Here is a 20,003-nt window from a genome sequence, read left to right as displayed (position 1 = left end):
TATTCAAAGCCTGGGAACTTGGTCTGAAAAGTGACATTATGCTTAATTTGGCTCCCACGACAGAGCTCCCATCAAGCTGAACTATTCTGCTCAAGAAGCCGATTAACCAGGCTAGCTCAGTGCATTGGCAGCACTCCTTGTGAGTTCATTTCTTTCCTTTAGGGAGATAGTTGTCTCTCAAATAGCACTGAGTGCTAGGAATGGCTGCTACTTTTTTTCTCCTGTCAGCCAGTCATTGATTCTCTCGTCTTGACTTCTGTCTGTTTGGGAAGGAGGGGTAATTTGTACCCAGCTTTAAAACTCTGCAGGCTCTTTCATATTGAAGTGTTGTTATATGAAGCAACTTTCTGTGTAAGAAAAAGCCTGGAGTTTGGAGTCAGAGCCTAAAAACTAAATCCATGGTGCTGACAACAACCTTAGGCAAGTCGTCTTACGCTTCTGGCTCATTCGTTAGTTAGTCAGATGGGAATGCTAAATACTATTAGCAATATATATTACTGCGTAGGGAGAGCAAAAATGCAACAGCACTGCTCTCAAAGAAAAAAATGTGTAGAATATAGTGCAAGTCTGGTCTACTTGGACACCTGCGGGAGGTCCATAACACAGTATTGCTTTCTTGGCTTGTAAACAGCTGTTTTCATTTGAAGTGGTCCTTAGGAGTACTGAGTAGTCACTACTGAAAATGCAGGGCACATGTGTTACGCTTTATCGCGTGACGCATTTGGCCCTGTGTGCCTCCTGGGTTATCAGTGAAGTCAAACGACCTACACCAGTGAAATCTGCTCCTGCCCTTAGCCTCCCCAATGCTCTCAGGCCTCTCCAATGCTCATCTGCCTGCTGGCTTTTGTTTGGTTTTTTTTGTTGTTGGTTTGCAGGAGAGCTGTTCATCACTGTCAATCATCTTGATTATTCTTAATCCCTTAAAGGTATGACTTTTAGGAAGCATCCTACACAACATAAATACTTATATAGGAAAATGAATTATGCAAACCCAGAAATTTGTGATTAAGCATAAGGAGAGCAAATGGTCCAAATCTTGACCTGCTTTTTCATGCGAATGTGCAATGTCCCTGCGACTTTGGAATCAAATCTCGGCACCGTCCTTCCAGCGGCACCGGGGAGGGGGTATCCTTGCAGGCAGAATGAGGGTGCGCCGTGACAGCCAGCGGGCTGAGCTAAGCGGTGATTAATTAGCGTGGGCAAGATGGGGGCAAAGAGCCGCTGACCCCGGGGCAGTTACAGCTGCTTGGCTCCCTCCTCCTGCAGCGAGGCCTGGCCCTGACGAGCTCCAGGTGACACCTGGGGAGGGGGCACCGGCTGTTCGGTGCGTGGCCATCAAGGCAAACTGCCCTAATTGCCTCTCCTAGATAAGGAGGCCTAACTGCAGCCTTGGCGGGGCAGGGACGGGTTTTCCCGCCGTCCGGGGCTGAGGCGGCGGAACGGCGGCGGCGGGGCCCGCGTTGCCGCAGGGGCGCTGTTGGGACGGACCGGCCGGGTGCAGCGCCGTCATGGCCGCCGGGCCCGCGGCGCCCCGCGTCCTCAACGTGAACGTGGGCGTCCTGGGCCACATCGACAGCGGGAAGACGGCGCTGGCGCGGGCGCTGAGCACCACCGGCTCCACCGCCGCCTTCGACCGGGCGCCGCAGAGCCGGGCGCGGGGCATCACGCTGGACCTGGGCTTCTCCTGCCTGCGCACCGCCCTGCCGCCGCAGCTGGGCCCGGGGCCCGGCGAGCTCCAGTTCACGCTGGTCGACTGCCCGGGGCACGCCTCCCTCATCCGCACCATCATCGGCGGTAAGGGGGCAGCGGGGGTGGCCGCCCCGGTGCCTCGGAGCGCCCCAGCCCTCGGCCGGGTCCCCGCTGCCCGCCGTGAGGCGAGCGGGGCCGTTCCTGCTCGCCCGAGGGTGTCGGTGCTGGGAGATTCGCTTGCGGCGGTCAGGGCCCCGGGGGCGCCGGCCGCCTGGCCGTGCCCCTCCGTGGAAGGCGTGGGTGGGGTGTCAGGCCCTCGTGGGGGGCCTCAGGACCTCGTTACACTTCTTCGTAGTTGCCCCTCAAATCAAAATACCAGTGCTCGTGGAAAAGCGGCTTGTACATCTGACTGCTTTGGGTGCTCTTTGGACAGTCAGGCCTGCTCAGTTTTCTTACACTTGGAAAAAAAGTTTTCTTTAGTGTGTATGGAGACCTTCTTTGTGGTATCAAAGAGCAATATTAATTTCTATTTTCTCCCTTGTTAAAGCTGTCAGAGTTTGATATTCCCTGTGGTTGAGAGCTGTGGTGTACTTGCTGGACGTGCTCCTGCCCAACTTTTGTCTTGGAGAGACTGGGGAGTTCTAACATGATAATCTTTATGTTTAGGAATAATTTTGTGGATTTTAATAACTTTCCATTTTAGTCTTTGTAGATGATATCAGAAGGTTAATCTGGTTTGCACTAGAGCTCATTTTAAATTAGTTCACCTTGTTCTATGAGAAATAACACCTCCCCCTTCCAGCTCTTGTAAAGAGAGTTAAGAGGTGGCTGGTGCTTGGCTAAGGATATAAGGGAGTTGCAGCTGCAGGCTGTTTAAAGGAGTCACAGGTTGATAAACTGCACCTGCAGGGACCTCTGAAAGTTGAGTTCCTACTCATTTCCTCTGCTAGTGTCTCTTCAGTGTCAACTAGGTGGGAGTTTTGTAATGCAGTATATGTTTCTTCTCACTAGACTGAGGTTCAGACCGAGTTACTTTTTATGACGTAGGAATTAACCTGTTTTGAACAGCTGTATTATTTGTAAATGGTGTAACTGCATTGTATTGCTTGTGTTCCTTTTGGATAGGATAATAAACACTTATTTCTCGGTTTCACCAGCAGTAAAGTGCTCTGTACCATTAATGTTATGCTCTACAGCTGCAAGGGAGGAGTGGCTGTGTGCTGAATTCCAGAAACCTGTGGTCTCTTAGCCTTCTTGCGTACTTCACAATCAGGTGTTGTTCTTAAGTAATCATAAGCACCTGATTACTATCTAAAGAGCAAAGTTTACTTTGGCAAAAGGTAACTCTTCTTGGATGTACTGAAGAGTGACTTGTAGTTAGACCTTCCTTTCTGCCAGAAACAACTAATCTGAGTAGGGTAAACTTTCTCATGAAGGGGACATGGGAAAACTTGGAAAAACAGCTTTTTTTTTTATCACTTTAACACTTATCTGCGGTGATTGTTTAATGCATAGACTTCTTGTTGCTTCCTGTTGTTTTTATGAAGAACTTCAAAGCATTTAGTTGCAGCTGTCCACATTGGTTGAAAAAGTTATTTAGATTTCCTTATTGATAGGCCATGCTGGGAGAAGAAAAGATGTTGACAGTGGGCTAGACTAGATGGCATGATAGTTTTCTTCCCAGCAAACATGATTCTTTACAGGTAGCAATTCAGACACGTAAGCATGTCAAACTCGCTTAGTTCCAGTTATACCAGATTATGTATCTCGGTGAAAACATTTGATTAGCGTGGTTTACTGCAATTCTATGTATTAAAGAGTTGTAGAGAAAATGCAGTATTGTGTTAATACTTAGAAGTTTCAGTTTAGAAAGTTAGAATTTCAGTTTAGAAAGTTTTCAGAGTTAGAAAGTTCAGAAGAGTTAGAAATTTCAGTTTTCTGCTTGATAGCATACATGTATCTTGATAGTGGATTTTTGTGTTCTTTTGTTTTTTACTACCAGGTTTAAAATGTGAAACGTTGATGGTAAAACCTGATCTGTGCCTGTGGGACTACTTAGGTGCTTAGTTTTAGTACGGTATGGTGAAATTCAAACTGAAGTATAGCATATCTTGTGTAACAGGATACATCCTTCAGTGTTTAAGTGTCAGTATTTCAGTATTGCCAACTTTTCCAGCTCTTCAGAAATGGAAAGCCAGGACTCCCAGGTAATGATACTTTAAAAATTTAGATTGTTTTCATCTGGTTCCTAATAATGAGTGTTCAGGGTTGACCATTCCAAGCATTTTCTTTGCAATCAGGAATGCTACTACTTTTTTATTTTTGATGGAATCTGTGATTTCTCCATTACTACAGATTTCTATATATAAGGTTTTTACATGAAACAAAGTGCAGAGTATTTTATCTTCCTGTGTTTATTCTGCATCTCTGCTTTCTCATACCTCTTTAAAATGCTGCTCTTCTGAAATTAAGTTCTGCAATAGCTGTAGATGTGAGTTAACCTACAGAAAAACTGGAGACAGGAGGGCTGTGGGAAGGGGAGCTGGATGTGAGGAATCAGAGGGTGGAATGCCAACAGAGGGCTCTGAAGCAGCCTTTGCATATGTTAGTCATGTGCACGCAGCTTTTGCAGTAGAAGCTACAGGTGTGAAAATGTGTTATTGCATGCTCTTACTGTTTGAAGCTCTCTTTCTTTTCATTGAAGGTGGTGTAAACTAGTTAGCTCCCCCTTGAGTGACCTCATCTTATGGAAGTGCTGTCTGCTGTGGCTGGGTAGCACCATCATTATTCAGTCAGGCCTCCCATGACACAACTAGCTCAAGGGGTTCCTTCTGAGGATCTCCTTACTGGCTTCACAAGGGAAGCCAGGAAAAAAAGACGACTACTCTCTCAGCTGTTCTCTCCCAGGGTGCCACTTTCATCAGTGGTGTCCCAGGCTATCTTCTAGTCCTCTCTGTCATCTTTTCTGTGCTCCCAGAGTGCTCTAAGGGTTAATTTCTGTGCTGTACAAAGCTGATAAATCTGCTTACAGATTAAATGATACTATTTACTCTTCTTTAACGTATTTCTGTGTCTGGCAAATTCTTGAAGTGGATTTTTTCATGGCTGAATCTAGTATTGCGTTTTTGTCATGCTTTACCAGGTAGCGCTTGACCTTGCAAATAGTTCTCACAGTCACTCACAAGATGCTTATTTAGAGACAGTACCTTAGGATTAAATGAATGCAGAATATTTGAGCAGTAACCAAACGGAATGGAAAATGGAAGTAATATTTCATTCTGTGTGGCTACATTTTTCTTGCGAAGCTTGTCCTTGAAAACAAAACATATCAAATGTTAAATCAAAAGTTTGTTTGTTTTTTTTTTTTTTTACCTGCATGCTAGGAATTGGAAATGCTGCAGACAGTTCCACCCAAGATGCTTTCTTAAAGTTTTAGCTGGAAGGTGATAGTCAAGGTTGGAATGGAATAAATGATAGGCACTTGACTTACTAAATCATGGCTTTCACGTGTATTTAAACCATACTGGTTTAGTCTTCAACAGCAGACTCTTGTGTGTCTGATGTGGCAGGAGGGTGTTAAGTTATTGTGGATAGCTGTATGGCTTGGACTGTGTCGTGTATTTCTTTTTGTCTCATTCTTTTGAACAGCAAGACCAGAACTCTTTATTTTGCAATAATTTCAAGATTTTTCCCGTGCTCTAGCAGGATCTTGTCTATCACGTATCGAGCAACACAACAAATACTGTACTTGGAGCTGTTCATAGTTGACTTGCTAAACAGAAAACAAACCTGAATACCTGAATTTGAAGGGCCGATTCTTTAGCTTGTCACAAGCAGGAAGAAGCACCCCCATCAGCCTTACGCGTGCTTTCTGCGCTGGAGCAGTGACCGCAAAATGCAGTACTGCTACTGCTTTCTTCTATTGCTGTACCCATGTAGAGTGGTATTTTGTTACAATTTCACACTGAGATGGGGTAGTTTCTGTCAGTCCTATGTGTGTGTTGTTGTGTGGTTTTTTTTTTTAAAAGCTTCTGTTCTTTTGTTAAATTTTAGCTTTCTAGTCTTCCACAAAGCTGATGCTAATGTCATCAAAGTAAAAGAAGAGTTGCTTTTTACATTTGTTTGTTTGTTGCTTTTTACATTTGTTTGTTTGTTGCTTTTTACATTTGTTTGTTTGTTGCTTTTTACATTTGTTTGTTTGTTGCTTTTTACATTTGTTTGTTTGTTGCAGACCTATGCATCCAGTAGGGTCTGGAATGGTTTCTCAAATGAGTTCAGCAGTAAGGGATGCCTGCAGAGAGGTTATATGAGTTAATCTGCCAGAAGAAATTCAATCCCCATATTTCATTTTAAGACCACTTTGCGTAGCAAAGTAGTTTAACCAGTAGCAGACTTTTTTCCGTGCTGATGGTTAATTTCATGCCCCCCAAAGGGTCAGCACACTAATACAGAAGAACATGATTACCTCAGCCTCGCTTCCCCCACCCACGCAGCGAAGGGTACCGCGGTGTTTGTTTTAGGTGAGCTGTTGTCAGATGCCCTTTATCTGTGTGACTTTGAGATGGGTCCTCAAAAGAACTTCTGAAAAAGAAAGTTGTCTCTTTTTCCCTGTGAAGTTCAAAGGACAGAGTAGCCTTATAGGGTTTTAATTGGAAAGCTACTGCTTGACCCTGGTTGTCTAAACCTGGGGGGGGAGGAATTCTGACGAACTTGTAGTTTTGTAATCCTTATGCCTGTCTGAACCTTTGACCTCTTTACTTTATAACTGGAGCTTCATTGTCACCATTTGTCCCTGCAGTTCCTTTCAAAGAAAACTGCCTTACAAGTGTCTGTTTCCACTTTGCCGCTGTGTTCTGCTAAGGAAGGGTATTAATTCATACCTGATACATTGGAGGGGCCAAGACTTTTGAACTTGCACAAGAGCTTGGGGAGGGGGAAATGAGCATAGCAAAAGCATGTCTTGCTGATGCAAATGAGTACAATGAAAACAGTCTTGAGAGATCAAGGGAAATGTGGTCTTGCTACCAGCATTCAAATTTGGTCAGATGCAGATTATTAGTAAGATTAACATAGCACAAAAAAAAGTCTTTTTATCACAGATTAGTTGTTTTGCTGAGTTTGTTGTAAGCTTTTAAGAGGACTTGTAAACTCAGGGTTACCTTTGCATTACTGTCATGAAAATACACTTCCGTCAGTGTCAACTTCTGCTTGTTGACATCTTTGTGAAGATAATGACAGTTCTTGTGTGTGTTGTGTTTTGTTTTTCCATTCCAGGTGAGTGAACAAGTAGAGTTTTATAGCTGTGGAGTGTATATATGGATGACTTAAATTTATGTGGAGGTCTCTTGCTGTTGAGTGCACACGTTGAAGGGAAACCTGTTCTTCTCTGGAGGAAAGAGTGCCTTGTGGTGTTCAGTGGGTACCATTCTGGCCAGAGTAAAGTTGCTGGAGAGTCTTGAGGACTTTGGCTGCCAGCTTGAAGGGGGAATAACATAATAACGAACTGTGTTCTGGTAAAAAAATACGAAAATGCAACTCCCATGTAATACATATTCACAAGCCTTCATGTAGTGGTTGATGTTATGGAAGTACTCCTGGGCCAAGAGAGTTCAACTAGCACTAATGTGAATGTTTTCTAAATGCTATTAAACTTGTCGGGTTCATGGTGCTTGCAAATTGCTGACATTGCTTGGTATTAAAAATACAAATAAATAAACTTTATTTCTGTAAAGGAAAATACTTTTCTCTTGAAATTGAAACGGTGTCTGTTTTAATTCACTTTAATTTGGCTGGTGCCTGATACTTGCCTGACAAATTAAAGGAGTATTTTTATTGACATTTTAAAATGAAAGCCACTTTTTTAATTAAGAATTTATGCATAAAGAAAAGGCAACTAGTATAAAAATATTGCTGCTCTAAAATCCCCCCCCCCAACCCCCAAAGTGCAACTTTGTCCACTGGATACCGCAGTGCACAAGAGGGCAGTATTTGCTTACAATGTAGGATCTTAATGATAAGTACATAGGGTAACAGGTCAGCGTGGATGGAGTGACCTTACTTTGAATGGAAACAGGATTAAGTAGAAGATTTGGAACATAACTGTGGCTTAACTTTCCCATTCCTAAAGAAAATATCCTCTGTGCTTTAAGGAAGGTTAGTCTTATTTCATCTCTAATTTGGATAGTGCTTTTTATACCTTCAGCAATAAAAACATATGGGGTATTGTCTTACACATCACACGAGACACAAGTAACACAGGTGAGATGAAGCAACTGGTTTTCACTGAAGTCGCATATGAGCGGTGTGATTCTTCATCTGCGTAGAAAGGGCAGGGGTTTTTTTTTTATTTTACATATATGGAAAGTTTGTCTAGTTTAACCTGTACAGCAATTGGCGATGTGGGAACCATGGAATTTAGTGTTCACAATTATGTTATTTCCTTCCCCGTTTCCCCATGTCATTTAATAACTGAGCAAAAGCAAGGTAGTTGTATTAAATCTGTTTTGAACCACCTCTGTGCTAGATAGGGTTTGTTGTGCGAGATTAAGAAGAATGAAACTTGGGTTTTGTGTGCATGTGTACCAGGGTACTTTAAAATAGCGGTCTTCATGGGGCATTTTTATCTGTCTGTATCATAACTTTAATGGTTCCAACTTTCCATTTATTATGCATTGCTTCTCATTTCTGTGTGTATTGGTGTGTTTTGAGTGGTGTGACAGCAAGACTAGCCTACTTGGCTGCTACAATTTCTATTCTATGCTTCTGCTTTTTTTGACTTGAAGCTTGATTTCCCTATTAAAGTTACACAGGTCCAACAAGCTCCTAAGCTATACATCAGCTCTTAAGTAATGGTAGAGAGCGAAGCAGGAAGAGTCTCCCTTTCCTTTTGTGGGTTGAAAAGTTTAAAAGGAGCGAGAGAGCCATCATCTTCTGATCTAAAAAGTTATAGTGAATAATCGCATTCCCTTCTACTTCTTGTTAGAATCCTGTCAGAAACGTACTGTTTCCTGTATTCGGTTTAAAAAAAAATTAATTGTGCATATCTTGTTCTGATTTATAACTGAATTCTCAATCTTAAATGTAGATTGTGAACAGGAGTGGCTTTAGTGAACCTTGTTTGAATGCTAAATTGTCTCTTGCTAATATAGGACAAGTTTTCTACAAAGCTTTTGAGTGGTTGTGTGCGTACTTGCTTGTATACAACAAAATTGTGCTAATTCACACTTCATTATTTGACACACAAACTTGACAGCTTCTCAGGAAAGCATAATAACCAAGTGCTGTAATGGTGCTGAGTAAGTCTGTTTGATCATTCTTCCTATTGATTTAAAAACAGAATTGCTTTGTTCCATCATACTGTGTGCAAGCATTCATCAAATAACCACATGCCCTTTCATTTCACTTTTGCTTCATGTTCCTCCTTGCTTGAAATTTTGTAAGCTGTTTGGGAGAGTAGTCAAGTTTAATGCATTTTTAGGTGTCTTTAGATATCAGCTAATGTAGTGAAGTCTTTATAAATACCTGTATAAAATCTAGAACAACTTACTGTAAAATATGAAGCATGTTTATAGTTAAAATCACCCTTGTCAAAATAAATTTAAAGCACATTTTTCAAAGTAGTATTTTTACTGATGATGGATGTGTTTGCTTGCTAAATAGTCCAATATAGCAATTCAGTGGTCTACTGATCAACAAACTGGCTTAGTAAGTTCTACTGTATTTGTTCTACAGCTTGATTTAGAAGTGGTCTTCAATTAGTAGATGCTAGATATGAGTTGAATGATAGGTTGCGTGTGTATAGAACCCACTTTTAATAGCTAGTTTATCTTGATGGAGCCATGAACTTAGCTTCTTTAATATGTTTTTCTGGTTTTGTTTTTGTTTGTACTAGAAGTAATAACGTATGTTCTTTGATGGCTGTTGTAAAGTACTGTTTATCAAAACCCCTAAAAAAACAAAACGCAGATGGAAAAACGTAGGTCATAATTGTAAAGCAGACGTGCGACAGAGCTGCTAGCTAGGCGAGCAAAGCAGTCCCCCACGTTGTCGTTGTTGAAGTCTGTTAAGTGGAATAAGTTGTTTCTCTGCGTGGCAGCTAGTTGTTTTCTGTCTGGGAACCCTAAGGTTGGCCTGGCAAGCTGAAGAGCAAGGACAGATGCTCCGGGGTGGTAATTTCCAGCTGGATTCTTGAATGCATTGTGTTCTATGGGTCACGGCTCATAACGGAACAAAATTGAGTGGGAGCTCCAGCAAAGACAGACTTGAACAGCTCGTACGATAGCTATGATTGCAAAGATACCGTGCATTCTGTGAGAAAATATTCTCCGTGCTATCTGTAAAATTCAGATTAAATAGCCATTTTGAAGTGCTTCCTTTAAACTGTTTGCTTCCAGAAAGCGTTGCAGGCTAAGTAAATACCAATAATTCTTATTTTCCATCTCCTTATCAGTTATTCTACCAAAATGTTCTTGCACAGCCTATCTAATCTCTTCAAGTGAACACGAAATGGTTAGCGTTGGCTTCCAATTTGAATTACGGTCTCTGTTTCAAACTTAAGCTGATTAATTCTACATTAGATTGTAATTATCAGCATTACCAGTGCTAGCAGTGGTTGTGACCAGACAAACAAATATATGTGTATGTTGAATATAACAGCAGAATGAGTTGGTGAATAGTGGAAGAAAAGAAAATGGACTAGAGAGAATAGCTTAAACAAAAATGAATAAATTGTATTCAAGAGCATCGTGGGGGTGGAGGATGATAAGGGGCAGTAAAAATCAAAGTCTGAATGTTGAGATTTATAGAAGTTGACCAGGGTAAGAATTCAGGCCCCTCACCCCATGTTCCAGAGAAGAGATGATTCGTTTGGGCTTACGGTTTTGTTTAAAAACTTCTGATTTCCTTCATGCCGTAGAAGGATCATGAAGGTGGCTTTGTCCACTGCAGATCTGCTTTTTCTGCAATGCCAGGAAAGTTAATTTAATTCAATCCCCTGTAGCACTTTCTTGTCTTCTGTGCCAAAGTTTTCCTTTGGTTTGTGTCTTATTTAGGATGCAACATATGGTTGGCATATAAGAGTAGCTGGTACTCTCAGATCTCGGGCGCTCTTTTTAATTGTGGAACTTTGCCTCGATTTGTTTGGTGAAGTTTCACCTGTCTTTTATTTCCATTAAATGTATTGTGGAGCAGGTGAGTGTATTTGAGAGATGATTCCTGTATATGTAAAATTTGAAATGGTCTTTGAGAACCTGTTGGGGAAGGAAAAGCTACAGAAGTGTTTGAGAATTGTTGATAGAACTATCCAATTATATTAACCAGGATAGGCAAGGGGAAATATCTTTTGTCATCGATGTTTGTTCGTGCTTAAATCTACTTTTCTTGTTATTGCTTTGGAGAAGAAAGCTTCCAAAGCATGCAAAAACTGCGTTTCAGAGAAAAAAAAACAAAATTATTGTCATTTTCTCTTTTAGGATCAAGAAGAGGGGGAGGGAAAATGGTTTCCTTGTATTTGCCTGTGTTGTTGGATGGAAGACAAAGCTCAGTCTCTCTTGCTGACTAATGTCATCATCGAGGCATTTTTTTTCTCCCACAGAGCAATTTTGTCTCCATTGAGACCCCCACAGCCATTGGCAAGACCATGGCCTGAGATTAAATCTCATGCTTGGGTGAAATTCTAATGACTGTAATTGTTTCCTCTTTTTAAGTCTGTGGTCCCCTCATCAAAGAGTGGTGCGGAAATTATGCATTTATGTTGTAAAAAGGGAGGTCATGATTACCTGAACCTGTGGTTGACTTCGGGGGATTCTGTGTCGTGTTCTGGCAGCGGTTATCCACGCTGACATTCTAGTATGTGAAATGATTTAAAATGTGGCTTAGAGTATATGTAAAGGAATAGTGGCATGCCTCGGTCCTCTCTGGGGTTTGCGCTGCTCTCGTCCGGCTGTCACCCGCTGTCCGGGTGATTACCACCGCTCAGTCGGGTGCGGTAGCCTCTCTTGCGTTTTGGTCATCTGTTGGAATAGGAGAGAAGGGAAAGTAGTGAATGTGGGTCGAGGTAGGTTTCTGGGAATGATCTGTTCCAAGGGTAAGCTCCTAACCTAGTGCAGCCATGAGATAGCGCTGGACTTGTCTCCCCCGAGTTGCAAAGGGCTCAGGACCTACCAGCAGCGTTACTGTTAACCCTCACCCTTCAGTGTTTATTGAAGGGGTTCAGCATCTTGAAGGATTGCCCCAGTGTGGTAGCGCTGGCTGTGGAGGAACTGAACATAGGTGTGTCTGTGAGCATCGGTAGGAAAAAAATGACACACCGTTTTATAGAGGTAGCGCGCCTGATCCTGCAAAATTGGAATATACGTGTGCATCAGTGTTTCTGTGTGATGGAAAAATTCAGATAAGTATTATGTGTTATTTGACTTTGCTGGGCAGTGCTATACATACGCAACTTTAGAACCATACTCTCCCCTAACTTCTTTGAAGATTTATGAGAAAACCATGTACTGTGCATTAAGTACAAAATTTTTGGAGTTAGTACTCTAATTTATGAAGTATCCTTTAAAGGTGTCAGAAGCACTGACTGAGAAGCATTTCATCGTCGAATAAGGAAAATGGTTCAAATGGTACTTAATTTTAAATGTCTAGGCTGCATTTAGAGACTAAAGAAACCCCAAAACATTGTTTTTCTTAAAAGCACTCGGCATCAGAATCTTTCCCTGATCTCAGCAAGACGATGAGTGTTCAGTTTAGAGTATTGAAAAGTACAACCAGAAAAAAAATCCCGAGTGTCAACAGTGCTCTTCACCTCGGGGACCAGCGTTGGGCATATAATACTGAAACTTTGGCCACTGGCTGGTAATATTATAACTTCAAATAATGTGATAATACACCTCATTTCTAAAAATTCCTCAAAGCCTGAAAAGCAAGTTTCTACACCAAAATTATACGTGTTTATGTACATATAAAATCCATAATAAAAAAGACTTGATAATATTGATAGTAGTTATCCTTGTGTATGGCATAACAACAGTATTGCTGAACATTCAACAGTCACAGGTCGGGCATCCCTGAGGAAGTTTTTGAAGGCAATAGTTTTGGTCTTTCCGTTTGCTTGCTGTGTGATCGGCGTTCGCCCCGTGGTGGGGGCCAACGCGTGTATGTCTCTCCCCGAGTAGACTTTTCACCGAACAACTGCGATCCTCCCGTTATTTCAAGTGCTGTGATAAACTTGTGGTGGCTGGTGATGTTTACCCATGTGTTTGTAATTGAGCTCTCCCTTTACTCTTTCTGGTGCGTATTATGATAGCCAGTAATGCTAGCTTTTTCTGTCCAAAATTGCTATTTAACTGGAATCTCTTGTGGGAAGAGATTCACTTGTCTGTGGTGCTGTATAGGGCATCTAGGGGCAATTTAAAAACAAGTGTATTTGGTTACATCGAACTGTACCAAACTTTGCATGGAGAAAATACCCTTTTGGTTAAGGGCAGGAAAGAGTTTTGAACTGAAGCTGAATTCTTTTAAAAAAAAAAAAAAAAAAAAATCAGTGGCTGAAAATCCAGTCTTTACAGAAAGTTCATCTCCAGATGTGTTTTCATTACTGAACTGTGTTCACTAACAAATTGTGGGTGGGTGTTTGGGTGTTTTTTCATTGTGTCCCTAAATGTGTTCTCTTTTTTGTTTTGAGGCATTATTTACTGTATGAAATAGTTAATTATTCTAGTAATAGCCAGCACTGCTTTTATGGGGTTTAATGTTTTCTTTGTTGAAATTAAAGCCAAACAAATCAAATGTGAAGATAAATTTAACTTTTTTTTTAAATGCTAGTCCTGCTCTCCATTTCTTTTTCCCACCCTGCACCAAGAAACCAGTGAGTCCTTAACTTATTTTAAAAGAACACTGTTTTTTTTCAGAAACATAGTCAAATTTATGCAGTGGTTGAAAGTTATTTTGATTGCTGTACCTGTTTCTTTTGCCTTTGAATTTTAAAGATCTTTATTTTTGTCCCATGAAGAAAATGGTAGACCATAGCTGGGAAGACTGTAGACCACATATAAAGTGATATCAGGTTTATGGATTTTTTTTTTGTGTGTTCTTGTGTATAATTGAGTCAATCCTAGGTAAAACCAGAATTGACTAATGTGAAATTTAAATTAGTTAACAGTATCCTTTCAAAGCTTATGCATACTGTTTTAAACCTTTTTGCAGTAACTTATGGGCTCATATAAGAACAGTTGGAACAAAATAGTTACAAGAATGTTTGAGGTTAAGCTGTCTAATATTTATTTTAGCTGCATATGATATTTCAGCGGCATTTTCACTTTGTACTGGAGAGCTAACAACTTCATAACATCTCAAATGCAACTGTATTTACTGTTTTTATTGGACCCTGAAAATTTTCAGGACACTGGGATGAAATAATCAAACTGCATGCGTTTTGGGGATGATGATGTTCTATTTGGAAGTTGTTACGCTTTCTGTGAAAGATTTGTACTTTTGTTCCGGTCTAAGTTCCCCTTTATGCACAGTTTGTTCAGAAGTGGAATAAATAAGTTCTGTGAATGAGAAATGTGTTCCTGCTAAGAGGATGCTAAAGTGGGGTCTGATGTTCCCTTAAAAAAAAAAAAAATTCATTTAGGGGTCAGAAGCATAGTGCAGCGTAGATGCAATAAAAACAGCCAAGATCAGCTCAGCTGAAACAGTACATTTATGAGAACTTGTCGTAAGAAGCGGAGAGTTGTGTGCTTAACGGTTGTGGTTGAAACACAGGCTGCTCGGGCACTGGCTTATAGGTGGCAGACGGGACTTGTAGCAGGTCAGCAAAACAGCCCATCAAGCTAGTTTCCCGATACTAAATATATTCTGGAAAATGTAGTTTGCTGCTAGGTTGCAATGATCATTGCAAAATATTTTAAATGCCCAAGTTGTAATCTTTCTACTTCTGTTAGCTCTGAGCAACCAAAAAAATCGAGCTTTAATCGCCAAGGCTGTATTCTTTCTTAGCGATTTCATTAAGCATTTCATTTTATTAAGCAGTGATTAGTACTCCTCAATTATGCATTCGTTTATCTTAGTGATGCATTTACAGTTAGAGAGAGTGTTGGTTTATTGAATTTGGCTTATGCCTAGCAATTTCAGCAGACTTTCTTTTCTTGCTGTGTAAGAACATACAAGAAAGCAGTAGAGAGGGGTTTATAGCCTTGGCATTGTTTTTAATGATAATCTTACCTGATTTTTTTTTTTGAAGAAAAGTGGAAAATAGGAGTTGGTGGTTTATTTTTTCCCCACTTCTAAGAGTTCTGTTCTGAAGTCCATCTCCAGGCTTTGCCTTTGCCTGCTGGGCATCCGTGCTTCATGGTATGCCTCTTTCAGCTGCGGGGGAATAAGCAGTGTAGCGGGCTGGTCTTGAAGCTTGTAGTTGGAGTGGATTTTTCTCCATGTTCATAAGCTGGCAGTTCCACAAATGAATTAAAAGATCTTTTTTCCTTACGGCGAGTGGGGGGGAAAGGAAAGGAGGAGGGGCGATGCAGTGTGAAATGGGGTTGAAGGGCAATTTCTTGATACTTCTATATTGTCCTTTCCTGTATGAGTAAGAGGGAAGAGAAAAGGATTTCAATACTGTTAAAAGCTGCCCTTGTTCGTTTTCTATCTTAACTGGATAAGGATTAAATTTAGGTGGGCGCTGGTGGACCGTGAGGTAGAATAGCTTGTGGCAGGGGGAGCCGGGTTGCTGATAACCCACCTTTGCTTCACTTCTGTTCACTTCGTGTTTTTGTTTGTATGTTTTAAAATTATGTATTCAGTTTGCTTCCAGATATAACAGCATACAAGCTTGAGTTCTAGTTTATTAACAGAACTGAAATGAAACAGGCTGCTTTGCCTGCCCAGTGCTGCTGCAGAGGGACTAGATTGTTGCTGCTATCTCTTGGTACTGAAAACTTCAAAGCTTTCATTTTGCTGGTAAAACCCTTCCTAAAACTTGTATGCTCTGAGATGTTGTGATTTAATTTTCCTTGGACCACGAGAATCTAGCTCTTTGAGAGAGGCAAATCTTCTCATTGTATGCTTAACTCTTATTTTTCTGAGTAACAGAGAACATCATGTATGGTTAAAACACGGTGACTACAAGTGAGCACTTTTTAAAAAAAAAATTTTTCCCCTTGTGATCTCTTGGGTCTCCCCCCCGCCCCTGATGTGTACCTTGCTTAACAGGACACTCTAGAGGTAAAAATCATGTAAATGGCTGCTAGTATTACTTTATTAAGGGAGGAAAAAATTAATTACCCATTTATGTGATTTTTATCTATTTTTTTTCTACTTCTATGTAGACCAGTCATTAAAGACTATTTCATTTTCTGTACCTACATTACTTACCTTTTTTCCTCTTCATACACTTCATTTCAATGTTATATTTTTACAAAATGGCAAGATAACTTTTTCCTCAAGCAGATTAACTGTGACACTTTAAACATAATTAATAAAAAATAATTTATTGGAAGTACTTTAAGGAACTCTTCTAACAAAATTTAATTTAAGTCTATAGTAAATTATCATAAGAATATAGTTAATAAAGTTCCTTTGTATTTCTCTTCCGTTATTATTATATGTTCTTCAACAGCAGTTGTCTCCATCGTTTGATGTGAAGACTGAAGTGGCTAGATAACAAATGAAGCATATTTGCTTAAGTTCATTTGAAATGAAATTCTCATTCTGAGTTTTCCATCCCTTGTTCTGTAATTCTAGTGCTTACTATCAGAAAGTTTAATTTAGAATCTATTCTCTCTGAGTCTAGAAGATGTGAATGGGAAACAAGACCTAACAAAATGTGAGAAGTAATAGGAATATAAAAAAAAAACTCGTGAAAAGCAAAAACATCCAAGAATGGGTTTCTGTGAAAAGGGAAGCGTGTAATCTTTAGCTGTTCTTGATATACTTCTGATACTGTTTTGTGTTCTTGCTTAGGAACGTCTTCTCGTAGTCAGCTGAGAAGGTGTATCACGGAGGTTAGATTGGCAAGGGCGGATGATTTTGCTGGACTTCTGGGCGCTTCATTTCCAGAATCCCGTCCGAGCCAGATAGTGGTGGCTCGGTGCCTGTAGCGGCTGCTCTTTGAATTTCTGCTCTGAAATGTGCTGGTGACACTGTTCCATTTTTAAACAGTGAAATGTAAATTTGCAGGTACGGCATACTTTGGAGTAGAAGCATTACTGCTTTGCACTCTGTATTATTTTTCTTGTTTATCTAGGATTCTTAGTCCATTTGTTGCGTATGTCCATTGAATAACTTGAGCGGTGCCAGCATTCCTGAGAGCTGGTCATATGAGCCTGGCAGAGCAATGTCTGTTCTGAGCAGACTTTGTTTTCTGTAGGCTTTCTTCCCACTTCCCCGGGGATGTTGTTAGCCTCTGTTTTAGCTTGAAAATTTACATTTGGGAGAGAAGTGGTTCTTAATTATCAAATGAAATAGAGGAGGACGAGTGTGGCATGCGGAGCTGGGAGACCTGTTGTACTCTTTCTTCTGGTGACCCTTCTTGGTCACGGGAGCACAGCTCTGGTCTTGATGGAGGTTTTGATCTGGAGTGATGTTTTACTTAACCAACAGATGTTACTGCTCACAAACTGCCATTGTAAAATGCCTGTACCTTTGAGCCAACACTTGTATTTTGGTTGGTGGTTCATTCATTCTAGACAAGATGCTGGAGGACTTGCTCTGAATTATTCTGAAATATCTATGATAATCTAGGCATGTTCTGTTTTATATAGTATTTGAGCTGTACTATGAAATTACTGTGCAGGGTTGTGTTGAACAACTTCACCTTCTGAGATTCTTCAAAATACCTAATAGAGAACTCTCTTTCTTTAATTATGAGGGTTTTTAGAGATAAAAGGACTGGTTTTGTACATTGATGGTTTCTGTATGTTCACCTCACAAGCTCTATGCTTTTCTAAGTATAAAACTTCAAGCAATAAAATAACCTGGCTGTGTCCAAGATTAAAATGTTTTCATTATTCTGGGGAGCAACTGGTCTACATTTGGCCCCAGCTTTAGAAAGCTCACAGGCTTTGTTTTGTGTTTATCTGTGAAGTGCCGTGCACGCTTGCGGCTCTGTAGAAGTAACAGTTCAGAGCCCAGTTGGACGATCTGCATCCGTGCAGCCTCGTAGGAATGAACTTTGTAAGGCAGCTGGCAGTATTAAGGTCCAAACTGGTACAAACTCAGTCCAGGTCTGTATTTTGCTCCTTAGTTGGCTGCAAAACTTCATTCACACGTGTATTTCTTTTTAAATAACAAAGTAAATAATTCAAAGCATTTTAAATATTTTTTTTTTTAAACTAATACTCTACCAGTGAAACTTGGAATATCTTTTTATGGCGCTTATTCTGCTGTCAAATTTTTAAAAAAGTCATCTGTTTACAAATCATGATGCCTTAGCTTTTTCACCTTCCCTCCTATTAGTACTGTTGAAAACATTTACTTAAGCATTGCTACTGTCTCTTATCTCTCTGTGGTTATAGATCACTAAATTCCAGCCCCTCTTAATACTGTATGAGTTCTAATCTTGGCAAGTATTGTGTCTAGTTTTATTTAGTAATTAAACTCTGCACTGCTTTCCTCCTTTATGGTGAGCATCATCTTTTATATTACAGTGGACTTTTATTAATTATATGGCAAATGTATTAATATGAAACACAAATACCATACAACCTGCAGTATCTGGAGTGCTTTGCAGCGTTGGCAATTTCGATAGCGTACCCAGCATGATAGAGTTTGTTTTGTCCTGAAGTACTGGGATGTGAGATTTACATGACTGTTGACCCCTTGGGACTACTCTGAAATGAGGAGTGTATCTTGTGCAATCCTAGTCAGCAAAAATTTAAATAAAAATAAATATACTGTCAAAAGCCCTTCTGTTGGCCTGGCAGGGAGTATGAAATAGTACCGTATGCTTGATAATGGCTTCCTCGGAGAAGATTCTCTGGCACAATGTGATGTGACTTAGTGGAGTGACAAGCTATGCAGAATGCTTGTTACTGTCATGATTTGATATTGAATCGTTAGGCAGGGCCTGACGTCTGCCGTGGACTGAAGGCCAGAGAACGGAGTGCAGAATGAATCTCTTTTGGAATTCGAGTGGTGAGTCAAAGTTATCTTTTAAAGCAAACAGAATTTACAGCCTTTGTGAATGCTGAAAACACTGTTAAAGTGAGAGTAAACTAATAGATCACTGCTTTGAGTTTGGTTTCAAGTGATAAGTTTGCAGTGGTTTTGCATATTAAAACTTTCTTGGTAGTGCAGTATTAACTCTTAAAACCTTAGCAAGAACAATGTAATGGCAATGCTATTCACTCTTCACCTACTCGTCTCTTCATCTGAAATTTGTAAGTTAACACAGCACCTAATATTCAGCGTTGCAGCAAGGCAGGTTGACTGACTGCTGGCTAGACTGTGTCCAGAAAAATCCTAAAATATTGCTGTTTACTTTGGCTCTGATTATCTGTGCACAGTGCGGAGAAGGAAAGTATCCTATTTCCCAGAGCTGGCATCCTTAATTTAATTGTTTGGGGCTGATTTGTTTTAGAGATTTCTTTCTTTCCATGTGCTGTACTGCTATAGCTGTGTAGTAATGCAGGTGCTTGAAATAAAACTTGGCATAAAAACAGATTGTTTGCAGGGTGTCTTTCTTGAGGATAACCTTACTTTTTTTTAGTATGGATACATTTTTTTTTTTTTTTTTATCCCTGATCCCACACTGCTGTTCTTGTAAGGATTGTGATTCTTGTTGCCTTTTGGAGAGGGTGAAGGTTTGGAAGTTAGTTGTTAGCGTTGGCAGTCTCGTAGAATTGTGTATCACGAAGCTGAATGAATGGATGGAGTTGTATGTTGAAGTACGTGACACATCGTTCTATCTTTATTTTTCCATTTGGTTATGTGCTGCAGCAGGAGTAGCAGCACAACAGTTCTCTGCATTTCTGTCACAGAAATCAAGAAACTTGCAGTAAAATGGGGGTTCACCATGCTCCAAAGTACAGAAGACTCTGAAGGCTGAATGTAATATAGTCCTGGTAACTTCAGGTAGCCTCTTTCTTTTCCAACTTCCCACTCGATATTGTAGCTCTCTTAGTCATTCTAGATTGAGCTGCTTGGTGGAGAAGCAGAGCTCTAGTTGAATGTATGATAGAGATGTAGGAGATTTAAACTGAAATAGGCACGTTTATTACTGTTAGTTGTAGTGGGTCTCTTCTTTGTTCCTTGTTTTCCCCCTTCATTTGATTCTTAATCGTAGTGAAATTTGCCCTTCCTTGATTGACATAATTATCAAACTC

The 20,003-nt window shown here is 40.4% G+C and overlaps 1 protein-coding gene across 11 annotated transcripts in view; it reads left to right on the top strand.

The window, feature by feature from the left end:
- The window catches only part of EEFSEC (eukaryotic elongation factor, selenocysteine-tRNA specific), a 212,774-nt gene that overhangs the window by 4,353 nt on the left and 188,418 nt on the right, over positions 1-20,003 (top strand). For 9 of the 11 annotated variants that reach the window (XR_014229216.1, XR_014229219.1, XR_014229220.1 and 6 more), the window contains exon 1: positions 1,494-1,794. The exons of the other annotated variants lie outside the window; for them this stretch is intronic. Coding sequence is in view for 2 of the 9 variants with exons in the window: in XM_082322203.1 (XP_082178329.1) it covers positions 1,509-1,794 (286 nt within the window). In the remaining 7 variants the exon portion in view is untranslated. Of the gene's footprint in view, positions 1-1,493; positions 1,795-20,003 lie in introns of those variants that run through there. 11 annotated transcript variants of the gene reach the window in all.

Source organism: Platalea leucorodia (assembly GCF_965183815.1).
Source record: "Platalea leucorodia genome assembly, chromosome: 9".
Lineage (NCBI taxonomy): Eukaryota > Metazoa > Chordata > Aves > Pelecaniformes > Threskiornithidae > Platalea > Platalea leucorodia.
Note: the sequence above shows the minus strand (reverse complement) of the source record. Positions and strands in the feature narration are given on the sequence as shown.